Below are 14,238 nucleotides of genomic sequence, written 5' to 3'. Positions count from 1 at the left end.
ATTAGAAATTCATAAAGGGAAAAGCAACTGTTTTTTAGAAAAAGTGTCCCCTCCTCAGGTTATTATGCTATATATTCCTACCTATCTTAAAAAACACTATCCTGAATCCTAGACTACCTTTTTTTTTTTTCAATGTCTTCTTCCTACAGACACAAACTCTACTTTGTTGTTCCTGGTCATTCAGTCTTTGTCATGGTGAAGTTTTCCACTAAGTTGAGCATTTATAATCTCAGTATATGCAATGCTATTCATTCTAGAAACCAATAATAGCCAAACTGTTTTCTAGATAACCAATAAGTAAACTAGTTAGGGGAATATTGGAAAGGGGAGAAAAGTCTAGTCAACACAAATCATTGTGTAGATCAACTAGTCCAAAACTGCATGAAAATCTGCACAACTAACCCATCTCACAGCCTCTTTGTAAACATTACCTCAGGATCAGAAAAACGAAGGCCCGTAAGAAAGCACGTGATCCTTCTGCATAGCTTTCTTCATGGCATTTTTAATCTCTTTATTCCTAAAACTGTAGATGATAGGATTCACCATAGGGATCACCAGAGCATAGAATATGGACACCACCTTGTCCCGGTTTAGGGAGTAGCTAGAACTAGGTCGCATGTACATAAAGAGACCAGAACCATAGAAAAGAGTCACAGAAGTCAGGTGAGAGGCACAGGTGCTGAAGGCTTTGGTCCTACCTTTAGCTGAGCTGGTCTTTAGGACAGCAGCAACAATATAACCATAAGAGATGAGGATCACAAGGACAGATACCATTCCAACAACAACACCCACAATGAAGTTCACCACCTGGCTGGTAAAGATATCAGAGCATGATAGAACCAGAACGGGAGGAAGGTCACAGAAGAAGTGGTCAATCATGTTGGGCCCACAGAAATCATGCTTGTAGACAGAGTATGTTTCAATCAAAGAACTGAGGAATCCACCTGCATAGGCACCAACCACCATCTTTAAACAAAGGGTGTGGGAAATGAGGGCTGTGTAGAGCAATGGGTTGCAGATTGCAGCATAGCGGTCATATGCCATGGCTGCCAAAAGAAAGCATTCAGTCAGCCCCATTCCACAGAACACAAAGTACTGAGTGGCACAGCCAACAAAGGAAATGGTTTTCTGCCCTGTGATGATGTCAGAGAGCATCTTGGGAGTTGTGGAGGACACATAGCAGATATCTAGGAAGGATAGGTTACTGAGGAAGAAGTACATGGGCGTGTGCAGGTGGCAGTCCATCCTGATGAGGACAATGAGACTCAGGTTCCAGGCTAGTGTCAAGAGATAAATCCCCAGAAATAACACGAAAAGGAAAAGCTTCATTTGAGGATGATCTGAAAATCCCAGGAGAATGAATTTTGTCACAATTGTGTTGTTCTTTCCTGCAGCCATAGACCTACTTCCTGCATTAAGGAAAGAAACAATCCCATGATCAGTTAGATTGTGTTTGTTATTATGAGTGGATATTTCCTGGAAAATCATATAAACAATTAACACCAAGTCAACATCACAGCCACCTGCTAGCTGTTTCTTCTTCTTCGAGGAAGTCTGCCCATGATAATCTCTTGGCACTATTTAAAATCTCTATGCCATACAACTTGTTGATTAGAAGAAGGTCTCTCTAACGGAGTAAAGAGTAACTGGTAGCCAATAATCGGAGTTTTGTCCTCAGCTTCATTCCTGACTCCCTGGGGACTGTGGAAAAGTGACTTCGCCTCTCCAGATTCTCATTTTCTTAACTAAAAAAATGGGAAGGTTAAATCAGCTGAGTATCCAGGTTGCTTTAGATTTATGGCTTTTTAGACTTTCTGACTTGAAAATATAAACCCAGGTTAACAACCATGAGGAATCTTATATTTTATATCTCTTCAGTATAAGAATCTGGGAAAGGAGCAAAACACAACAAGCTATAATATTTGACATATTGCATTTTGACCAACTCATAATAAAAATAATCCATACTATCAGGTTACAAAACTAAAAGAAAAAATATACAGATATATAAATATACATGGACATACATGCTTAGAACTAGAAAATTTTTCTAATTATGTAATAAGTTTTTATGTAGGAAGTGCATAAAATGCATTAAAAGATCAAAACTTGCATGAGCACAGTCAGCATTATTATGGGATAGAAGGGCTGAGATTAATATCTCCATGGTTGAGGGAATGGTAGAACAATACCAATGTTGACTGAAATTGGATGAACTGTGGTAGTCTCTTGACAAGCAGAAACCAGTATTTTCTGAGCAAGGAAACCTGGAAAGGGTTCATTAGATACTTAAGGATAATATTTAAGGATGGGCTTGGGACAACCTTGATATCATCAGGCCAGACCAGGTTATCATTTTTAAGAGAGAAGACCATGTGCATTTTTCATTAAGAAAGACAAGGTGGCTGGGGCACCTGGGTGGCTCCGTTGGTTGAGCATTTGCCTTCTGCTCAGTTCATGATCCCAGAGTCCTGGGATCGAGCTCCACATCAGGCTCCCTGCTCAGCAGAGTCTGCTTCTCCTCTGCCTCTCCCCGTGCTCATGCGCTCTCTCTCTCTCTCTCTCTCTCTCTCTCTCTCTCTCTCTCTCTCTCTCAAATAAATAAATAAGATCTTCAAAAAATAGGCTGACACTGATGTAAGATCAAAATGAGGAAACATAAATGAGATGGGTGTGAAAAGGCAGAATTACCCTGGGGAAGACTCAGGACTAAAATTAAAGTTGCTAATATTTTATCATTTTATGGAATTTGACTACCCATGCATGTTTACAACCAATTACTACTATCAGATAGTGTTTCTCTATCATTCATCATATTAAAAACTGTTCTACATGAAGAGGTGCTCAACATCACTAATCATCAGGGAAATGCAAATCAAAACCACAATGAGTTATCACCTCAGATCTGTCAGGATGGCTATTAATAAAAAGACAAAAGATAAGTGTTGGCGAGGTTATAGAGAAGAGTGTTGTACTCTGTCGGTGGGAATGTAAATTGGTGCACTCATTATGACAAACACTATGGAGGTTCCTCAAAAAATTAAAAATAAACTACTGTGTGATTCAGCAATCCTACTTCTGGGTATTTATAAAGAAAATGAAGTCAATATCTTGAAGAGATAGTTTCACTTCCACATTTATTGTGGCATTATTCACAATAGTCCAGATTGTTTCTAACCTAAATGTCCACTGATAGGTGAATGGGTAAAGAAAATCTCAGACAGATGATGGTGATGATGATGATGGAGGTGGTGATGACAATGATGACAGACTATTGATGAGAGAGACAGGGGGGATGGAATAGTATTCAGCCATAAAAAAGTAGGAAATCTTGTCATTTGCCAAGACGTGGATGAAACTGAAGGACTTTATGCTAAGTGAAATAAGCCAGACACAGAAGGATAAATTCTGCATGATCTCACTTATACATGGCATCAAAAAGTCAAACTCATGAAAGTAGAGAGTAAAATGGAGGTTGGGGGGCTGGGCAGGATTGGGGAAATGTTGGTTAGAAGGTGCAAAGTTTCAGTTATTGAGAATAAATAAGTTTTGTATATCTAATGAACAGCATGGTCACAACAGCTGACATTACTGTATTATATTTTTGAAGTTTTCTAAGAAGATAGATCTTAAATCTCAACACACACACATACACAACATACACACAAACACACAGGATAACTATGTAGAGGAGACAGAGAAGTTATTTAGCTTCATTTGTGGTGACATTCACAACATATATGTATATATAAAACTATCAAGTTGCACACTTTAAATATATAAAATTTCTATATGTTAAAGATATTTCTCAGTAAAGTTGTTAAAACAAATACATACTACTCCTAGTATTGTGTTTTCTAAAATTTTAAATCTCCTCACAATAAGTCACCAACTGAGCAACCGAAATTGAGAAGAGCCAAGGCTGCTCTTCACTATGACATCAATCTATGAACCTATCAAAGAGGAAATAATGTGAGTTTGGTGTTTCTTATCTTAATGAAATCTTCCCTACCAGAATGTAAGACATTCAAAGGCAGGCTGGGAGTTTCTGTTTATTGATCTATTTATTGATTTATTCTATCACTAATCTTGGATGAATGAATTTTTTCACTACTTAGCTACAGAGCATCACAATGTGTTTGGCTTATATTGAACAATTATAGTAATATAATATGAAATATATAATATAATCATGAACACTTATTCAAGGCTTATTGAGTACCAGGCACTTTTTTAAGGACTTGATTTATATTAACTCATTTAATCCTCCCTGGAAATGGGTAGACTAACTCTGCCCCTTTGATAGACAAAATGTGGAATAGGCTGTAAATTATAATTTTCTGTTGTTGGATGAATGAGATGGAAAGGAAGGAGCTGAACTTACTGAATTATTTCAAGCAGAAGTGTTCTGAGATCTCATCCTACAGAAGAACAATTATTGGTTGCTTTGCTCCACTAACATTTTTTACAAACTTCAGTTCATCTGCATTTCCTTTGCTCTATGCCTGGTTTCTGGCTCAGTCAATTTTTTATAGTCTGACCTCATGCAAATAGTAATATCCACTTCTGTAATCCCTGCTCCATTATTACTAAGTCTTCAAAATGGCCTTAGGGAGTTCACTATTTTAATGGGCAGGAGTAGCCACACTTTTCCTCCACGTGGTTGTCCTGTCATTCACTCTTGGGTCCAAAGTAAAAGCTCAGAATTCATTAGAACTAAGCATTTCTGAGCAGTAATTGTTCTCTGGGGTGATAAGGATAGGGATAACCACCCATTGCCAAAGTCTTATTTATAGTCCCCTGCCTTATTCTCCTCTGAGCTTTCCCTGACATGGCTCCAGGGAGACTTCCTTTGGCATTGGTGGGCAACTTTCCACTTCGAGACCCTTCATTGGAAATAACCACACACAAGAGAGTTGGGTTCAAATTCTGGCTCTGTCATTTTATCTGTATAAACATTTACAATTTTTTTAATCTCTGAAATATCAATTTCCTCATTTATAGCACCCGTGTAATAATTATAATACCAATTTCAAAAGGGCTTTTGTGGTAATGAAATGAGATGTGAATAGGAAGATCTTAGCACAGTGCCTGATGAATAGAAACTACTCAATTAATGTTATGTAATAACATCATTAATTCTGTCTCTAGGGTTGTGGCCAAGAGCTCCTTTCTAGCTGACATTTCATTGTGATGAAAACAGTTTCTTTACTCTTTAATATTTTGAATCCTATTTCCACCACTGCCATGACCTGGATATGTGGCTGTGGGTGAGTCAATTAACCCTTCCACCACCTTGCAGGATGTGACCAAATTCAGCTTACTTTCCAAAGACACCTCAAGCTCTGAAAGTCTACAATTTTGAGACACTAATTTCCTGTTTTTTGAAGATTTTTGTATGGGAATAAAGTTCACAAAAAGGGATTAATTTGTTTCATGGAGATCAAGTTAGAGAACCCTAGTCTGAGAATAAAAATTAATTAAATGACAAAAATAAATTCCATTTGAAAGAGTATAATTACTGAGACTTTTGACACAGAAGGTAATAGGCTGAATTTAGGGAAAGAAATCTAGCAACTGACATTGAAAGAAAAAGAGGTGAGTAACTCCAAACATAGACTGTGAAGGAGAAAAGTCAAGTAAGTTCTTTATTCATTTTTTTAAGTCAGTTCTTTATTAACAGAAGCATTTTGGCTAGGATGGGGGGCATACTGGCTCAGAAGATCCTGGAGCTAGGAGAATCAAGCCCAACTATGAAAGTGTTTTAGTCATACTTAATTAAAATCTCATAATTTTTTAAAATCTCATAATTTAGAAAGAAATCCCTAATTATGCTCTATACATTTTCTTGGAGTTTGAAAAGTTGATAATAGGGGATAGTAGATTTCATCTGTCATGACAACTCTGATTATAGTGATAATGGTTATCTGCAAAATAAGACTGAGAAACTCAAGAATAAAGAGCAAATTATAAATTAGTAATATCTGCATTGGAGAGGAAAATGTAGGGTCGGGATATTTGATGTATTTGTCAACCTATGCTATAAGAAAGTTAAGAACAAGGAAGAACATTGCCTTATTAAATTCACTTAGATATAAGCATAAACTCTCATTACCCTTACTTTAAAATATCAGATTTCAGGATGTCTGAATGGCTCAATGGTTGGGCATCTGCCTTTGACTCAGGTCAAGATCCCAGGGTCTTGGGATCAATTCCGGCATCCGGCTCCCTGTGAGGAGTCTGCTTCTCCCTCTGCCTGTGTCTCTGCCTCTGTCTCTGTGTCTCTCTCGAATAAATAAATAAAATCTTAAAAAAATATATAAAACATCAGATTTCATGTATGATTAAATTTGAGAATTCAAAGTGGAAAGTTAAAGTGAACATTAAAAAGTATGAAAACAAATAGCACGTAAAAGAAAATAAACTTCATATAGAATTACAAATGTTTAGGAGGTAACTGTTTAAGAGTCAACTCAACCCATGCTACCTTTTGGCCCTTATTTCCCAAGATATCATGTTGCTTAATACTTCTGAAGTAGATCAGAGTAATGTATGGAGTCTAATGTAAGCTACACGATGTAACACTGAGAAGGTCTTTAAAATTCAGAAAAACTCTTGGCCCCTCAGATAAAAGACTGTTCTTCATCTGATAACTACTAACTTGCCATTAGCAGATTGCCTGACTAGAAGATATGAGAAGTCTCATAACTTGGCTGTGCTGCCTGTCATGAACTGAGTACCCAACACTTTCCTTTTTCAAGTAGAAGAGGTATTTATATGACTGAACTTTGACAAATCCTGACATTCGGCCCCCTGCCAACAAAAAACATTTGTATTTGCATATGGTTCCACTTCCTGTATACCTCTTCATGCTGTATTGCTGTCTTCAAATCACATGTTTACCCTCATGGAGGTTGCCTATTACAATACCCATGTGACCAAGGAGGGAAGAAAAGGGGGATGTTGCTTGGCAAATGGTTCCTGGCAACATGCTGGCAACCTGGATTACTTAACTGCAGTTATGCCACCTTATTCAGGAGTGGGACAGAATGAAAATCCTACCCATGGTTATCAATTTAACCATGTAGATCTCATGATCTCCTTAAGTCCAGAAGCAGGAATTCATGGGCAATAGCTAAGAGGTTGGCCAGATGTTCAGAGGTTGAAAAGAATATGACTAAAAGCTTAGAGGAAAGGATATTATTTACCTGTGAATGTACCCTCATTGCCTTTCAAACAGGCCCAGGCTAACCTGTTGGAGACTGAGACACTGCATGGAGAAAAGTGATTTTTTTCCTAGTTAACCCCATCCTAGACCAGCCCAAGTTCGGCCAACCAGCTGCTAACTGCAAATACATGTGAGAGGTCAGCCAAGGCCAAAACAAAACAAAACAAGAAAAAACTACTCATCGGAACCCAGCACAGTTTACTCAGAATTAGAAGTGAAATAAATTACTGTTTTAAACCAAAAAAAAAAAAAGAGTCAACTCAACATTTAACTCACTAGGATATTTGTTTGCTGACAGCTTCTCCTAAAATACGATTTTGTTTCATGTTTATTTAATAGTTTAACATAGCTATTTTAATGAGGTTATTTTAACCATTTCAAAGAAAGCCCAGAGAAAAATCCAAAGGTCCTTGGCAATAAAACACAATCTTGATTCTCAAATTGGAGTCTGAAATGTTATTTTGGTTTATGTATCTTCTATTAGTGAGGAGTATAAATGTCAACCTTTTATAGATCCAGAGTCTTTCCACCAGACATTCCAAACAAAGATATGATACAAGACAAATGCACATGTAGAGGTTTTAGTGGTCTTTCCTTTCATATGGGAAAGGAAAGGAAAGACCGGAACTTGTACAACCTGAGTTCCAATTCCCATTCTGCTGTAGGAAATTAGGTTCTTGACCTCTCTGGGACTCAGTTTTTTTACTGCAAAACAAAAAACTAAAGTGGAAGGACTCTAAGAACCCAAACAGCATGATTACAACTGAGATAACTATATTAGCAAATCATGATCAGCACAAGGGAGGACTACTTGCAGACCCTCCCATGGAATGTAGCTGCCACCTAGTGGAAGTATGTCTGAACTGTAGGGTCAGTCTTAGGTGATCTTTGGGCACCAAAATCCACTTGAGAAGCTACTATAGCAATAACAACTGATTATCCTCAAGCACATTATACACCCACCATGCTCTATGCACTGTACCATGTGCCCCTCAAGTACATTAACTCAACACTCTCATGCGGTTCAATTCTGGGAAGAAACCAGACCAGGGAGATGGACAACTTACTAAGCATATTGAAAATGGTGAGTAACACTAAAAAACAAATATGTTTAGATAAGAGTGATGTATAAGTATAGGCAAGGCACAAATTCACATTCATGGTAAGATTTTAAACAAATCATATTTTTAAGTTCTTAAAACATCATAACATAACAAAAGAACAGCCTAAAAGAACAGCCATAACTGTGAGAAAGCATTAAAAATGGTGCTGTTAACACATGGCACAGGTCTGCATTCTGCCTATTTCCATCTGTGTGGTCTTGCACACCTCCATTGACTTCACATCGCCTCTTCCTTCATCTGTGAGATTCATCCGAGTGTACCAGCATTTATGACTGTCGGATTATATGTGAAACCTATATGAAAACCATTATGTAAAAACTATTCAAATGGGATGAGTTATTATTCTGACTTTTAAATTACCAACGTGTCTCAGAAGAAACATCTCTAGCTGTACTAGTTTGATACCAGCTTATTAGAAATGCATGGTAATCCATATTATTTTTTTAAGATTCTATTTATTTATTTATTTATTTGAAAGAGAGCACAAGTGAGAGAGAGAAAGAGAGCACAAGCAGAGGTAGACAGAAGGACAGAGGGAAAGGGAGAAGCAAACAACCCGCTGACCAGGGAGCCCAACCCAGGGTTCAATCCCAGGACCCTGGAATCATGACCTGAGCTGAAGGCAGGCAGATGCTTAACTGACTGAGCCACCCAGGCACCCAGTAATCCATGGTATTATTGTGCCCAGCTAACTATGCTTTCATTAAATACCAACTAACTACTGTACACATTTTAATTAAAATGCCAATTAATTTGGACATAGTTTTTAAGAGACTTTCATGTTTAGCAAATCTGGACACAATATTTTTTTATAAACAATCATTGCTATCACTGTCATTCTTATTATTTTGAGCTTAGTATTACTATGAACACTATTTGTGAATGATGTAATGTTGTACTCATGGAAAATACTTGAACATATTAGACTCTCTTGGAATTGCTAGGTAAGACTTAAACTCAAAATGAATCATTAGGAGATTATAACTGTTGAATCCTAGGCGTGCCTGGGTGGTGTAGTTGGTTGAGCATCTGACTCTTGGTTCTGGTTCATGGTTGTGATCTCAGTGTCATGAGATCTATCCCGACGTCTGTCTTGAGTTTCTCTCACCCTCTTCTTCTGCAAGCCACCCCCACTGTGCTTGCTCTCTCTCTCAAATAAATAAATAAATCTTTAAAAGTGAATATAGGGGTGGTGGAAGGGGAGGAGGGCGGGGGGTGGGGGTGACTGGGTAGTGGGCACTGAGTGGGGCACTTGACAGGATGAGCACTGGGTGTTATTCTATATGTTAACAAATTGAACACCAATAAAAAATAAATTTATTATTAAACAAAAAAAGTGAATATATGTATATTAAAAATAAATATACCTAAACAAAATGAAAATATCCTTAACCATTGATACAGTAAAAATGGCAGCAAAAAAATTAAACTTTAATTTTAATCGAAATAAAACAAAATGTTCTCTCCTTATCAAGGTGTTTGAAGACACATACGAATCAACACTATCTTAAGTATGAGTTTTCCAAGAACCCTTTTAAATTTTTTAACTAAAGTTCCATGGATTGCCCTCAGGAACTCTCAATAGGAAGATCCTAACAGAAGAATCAAAGTGTACTCAATTGATTTCAGGGCAATGATGCAGCCTGAGAAGAGAGAAGAGATTCTGGAAAGAACAATTTTTCTATTACTTAAATCATCCTTCTGCCCAAGCCCAAAGGGGTCTTCAGACAGGGTAAGAGACTATTCTCATTGTTGGGAAAGTTCAGAATCACTTGGAGGTTCAAGATTATCTACTTTAAAAAAAAGATTATCACCTTCATTTGAGCTTACATAAATCTCCCCATTTCAATTCTCACCAAAGTTCAGTATTCTCAGTGTAAGAAACAAATTAGTCCAACCTCTTCCTTTTCTCCCTCCCTCTCCAAACACATGAATTAATGACTTCCTTTTTGTTTCCTGTCTAGCCTCAAATTTTTTATTTGTACATGACCCTCTGTAGCATAAATGTTTTACATCTTTATACTACATCATGCTATATCAGAGTAACCTTAAAAATTTTTTAGAGGAAAAATCCCCGCATCTAATGTTTCTCTCAGAGAAAGATACCAGGTTTCTGTGGAAAGAGAATGGATTTGTGAATGGAGGGGTAAAATGGACCTTATGTGCACTTGTGTTTCAAAATCAATGCATTAAAAACCAAAGAGAAAAGACTCTAATTAATAAAATCACGAATGAAAAGGAGAGATCACAACCAATACCTAGGAAATACAAATGATTTTTAAAACATATTATGAGCAGCTATACACCAATAAATTAGACAATCTAGAAGAAATGGACACATTTCCAGAAAACCACAAACTACCAAAACTGAAAGAGGAAGAAATAGAAAACCTGAACAGGCCAATAACCAGGAAGGAAATTGAAACAGTCATCAAAAACCTCCCAAAACACAAAAGTCCAAGGGCAGATGACTTCCCAGGGGAATTCTATCAAACCTTTAAAGAAGAAACAATACCTATTCTACTAAAGGTGTTCCGAAAGATAGAAAGGGATGAAATACTTCCAAACCCATTCTGAGGCCAGCATGACCTTACTTCCAAAACCAGACAAAGACCCCACCAAAAAGGAGAATTAATGGGCCAATATCCCTGGTGAACACAGATGTAAAAATTCTCAACAAGATACTAGCCTATACAATCCAACAGTATATTAAGATTATTCACCAAGACCAAGTGGGATTTATCCCCAGGATGCAAGGCTTGTTCAACACTCATAAAACAATCAACGTGATAGATCATATCAACAAAAGAATAAACAAGAACCATATGATCCTCTCAATAGATGCAGAGAAAGCATTTGACAAAATACAGCATCCATTCCTGATCAAAACTCTTCAGAGGGTAGGGATAGAAGGAACATTCCTCAGCATCCTAAAAGCCATCTACGAAAAGCCCACAGCAAATATAATTCTCAAGGGGAAACACTGGGATCCTTTCCCCTAAGATCAGGAACAAGACAGGGATGTCCACTCTCACCACTTCTATTCAACATAGTACTAGAAGTCCTAGCCTCAGCAATCAGGCAACAAAAAGAAATAAAAGGCATTCAAATTGGCAAAAAGGAAGTCAAACTCTCCCTCTTCGCACATGACATGATACTGTACAGAGAAAACCCAAAAGACTCCACCCCAAGATTGCTAGAACTCATACAGCAATTCAGCAGTGTGGCAGGATACAAAATCAATGCCCAGAAATCAGTGGCATTTCTCTACACTAACAATGAGACTGAAGAAAGAGAAATTAAGGAGTCCATTCCATTTACAATTGCACCCAAAAGCATAAGGTACCTAAGAATAAACCTAACCAAAGAGGTAAAGGATCCATACACTAAAAACTATAGAACACTTCTGAAAGAAATTGAGGAAGACACAAAGAGATGGAAAAATATTCCATGCTCATGGATTGGAAGAATTAATATTGTGAAAATGTCAATGTTACCCAGGGCAATTTACACATTCAGTGCAATCCCTATCAAAATACCATGGACTTTCTTCAAAGAGTTGGAACAAATCATCTTAAGATTTCTGTGGAATCAGAAAAGACCCTAAATAGCCAGGGGAATATTGAAAAAGAAAACCATAGCCGGGGGTATCGCAATGCTGGATTTCAGATTGTATTACAAAGCTGTGGTCATCAAGACAGTGTGGTACTGGCACAAAAACAGACACATAGATCAATGGAACAGAATAGAGAATCCAGAAGTGGACCCTCTATTCTATGATCAATATATTCGACAAAGCAGGAAAGACTATCCACTGGAAAAAGGACAGTCTCTTCAATAAATGGTGCTGGGAAAATTGGGCAGCCACGTGCAGAAGAATGAAACTGGACCATTGTCTTACACCATACACAGAGATAAACTCGAAATGGATGAAAGATCTAAATGTGAGACAAGACTCCATCAAAATCCTAGAGGAGAACACAGGCAACACCCTTTTTGAACTTGGCCACAGCAACTTCTTGCAAGATACATCTATGAAGGCAAGGGAAACAAAAGCAGAAATGAACTATTGGGACTTAAGATAAAAAGCTTCTGCACAGCAAAAGAAACAGTCAACAAAACTAAAAGACAACCTACAGAATGGGACAAGATATTTGCAAATGACCTATCAGATAAAGGGCTAGTATCCAAGATCTATAAAGAACTTATTAAACTCAACAACAAAGAAACAAACAATCCAATCATGAAATGGGCAAAAGACATGAACAGAAATTTCACAGAGGAAGACATAGACATGGCCAACAAGCACATGAGAAAATGTTCCACATCACTGGCCATCAGGGAAATACAAATCAAAACCACAATGAGATACCACCTCACACCAGTGAGAATGGGGAAAATGAGCAAGACAGGAAACCACAAATGTTGGAGAGGATGTGGAGAGAGGGGAGCCCTCTTGCACTGTTGGTGGGAATGTGAACTGGTGCAGCCACTCTGGAAAACTGTGTGGAGGTTCCTCAAAGAGTTAAAAATAGACCTGCCCTATGACCCAGCAATTGCACTGTTGGGGATTTACCCCAAAGATGCAGATGCAATGAAACGCCAGGACACCTGCACCCTGATGTTTATAGCAGCCATGTCCACAATAGCCAAACTGTGGAAGGAGCCTCGGTGTCCATCGAAAGATGAATGGATAAAGATGTGGTTTATGTATACAATGGAATATTACTCAGCCATTAGATACAACGAATACCCACCATTTGCTTGGACATGGATGGAACTGGAGGGTATTATACTGAGTGAATTAAGTCAACGGAGGACAAACATTATATGGTCTCATTCATTTGGGGAATATAAAAAGTAGTAAAAGGGAATATAGGGGAAAGGAGAGAAAATGAGTGGGAAATATCAGTGAGGGTGACAGGACATGAGAGACACCTAACTCTGGGAAACAAACAACGGGTAGTGGAAAGGGAGGTGGGCGGGGGGTTGGGGTGACTGGGTGACGGGCACTGAGGGGGGCACTTGACAGGATAAGCACTGAGTGTTATGCTATGCGTTGGCAAATTGAACTCCAATAAAAAAATATACCAAAAAAAGAAGGAAAAAAAACCATAATCAATGCATGCACCATTCATATGCAGTTTGATGTCACCTAACCATGCATTCAAATATTGGATCAATCTCTGATTAGCTGCAAAATGTTGAGCAATTAGTTTCACTTTTCTGCGTATATGTACAGTTTTACTTTCTTTTGCAGACTAGGTGCTTATCTTGTCCCATATGTTCTGCTGCTAGCCTGAGTTTATTCATCATGTTCAATAGCCTTGGGGGATCAGAGGAGCTAGCCATTGGGATGGAGTTTAATAAGCCTTTGTTTTCAGACCATTTATATGAGTATATGTTCTCCATACCACCCCAGAGATCAATTAACTACAAATCTGTGAGATTTGGGTAATACATTTCTTTCTATTCCATAAAAGACCCTCAAGGGCAAATGTAATGAAACATCTCCAAGGGGAATGGGAAAAACACCTCTTTCAAAATCATTTCCAGTCCCAGCTTTGAAACATTTTCAAAAAGACCCCAAATGCAGATATTAGCAGATACCAAAAGAGCTTCTTAAAGATTCTCTCTCTCTTCTTTCTGTATATTTTTCCCCTCCACTTTTCTGCCCACAAACACACATTCTATGCATCAAGTGGATATTTTTATCTTTGGCGAACAAACCAACCCCAAGCTTGCTCTCCCAGCTCATTAGCACTTTGGGAGATTGGAAGCAGTTACCGAAGCATGATTAGACGCCTTCCAAAGCAAAACTTAAGACACACATTGGCTAAAGGACAGACAAACAAGAGGAAGAAGGGTGAGTACAGTCATTCATCT

At 37.9% G+C, this 14,238-nt stretch overlaps 1 protein-coding gene across 1 annotated transcript; it reads right to left on the bottom strand.

Moving 5' to 3' along the window:
* Positions 1-438: 438 nt before the first annotated feature.
* Positions 439-1,398, bottom strand: LOC129494418 (olfactory receptor 5A2). Its single transcript, XM_055301321.1, has one exon. It carries the CDS (start codon positions 1,396-1,398, stop codon positions 439-441), a length of 960 nt encoding a protein of 319 aa, XP_055157296.1.
* Between the last annotated feature and the right edge of the window lie 12,840 nt (positions 1,399-14,238).

Source organism: Nyctereutes procyonoides, unplaced genomic scaffold (genome assembly GCF_905146905.1).
Source record: "Nyctereutes procyonoides isolate TBG_1078 unplaced genomic scaffold, NYPRO_anot_genome, whole genome shotgun sequence".
NCBI classification, from domain to species: domain Eukaryota; kingdom Metazoa; phylum Chordata; class Mammalia; order Carnivora; family Canidae; genus Nyctereutes; species Nyctereutes procyonoides.
The sequence above is the reverse complement of the archived record's forward strand: the minus strand, read 5'-3'. Positions and strand labels throughout refer to the sequence as shown.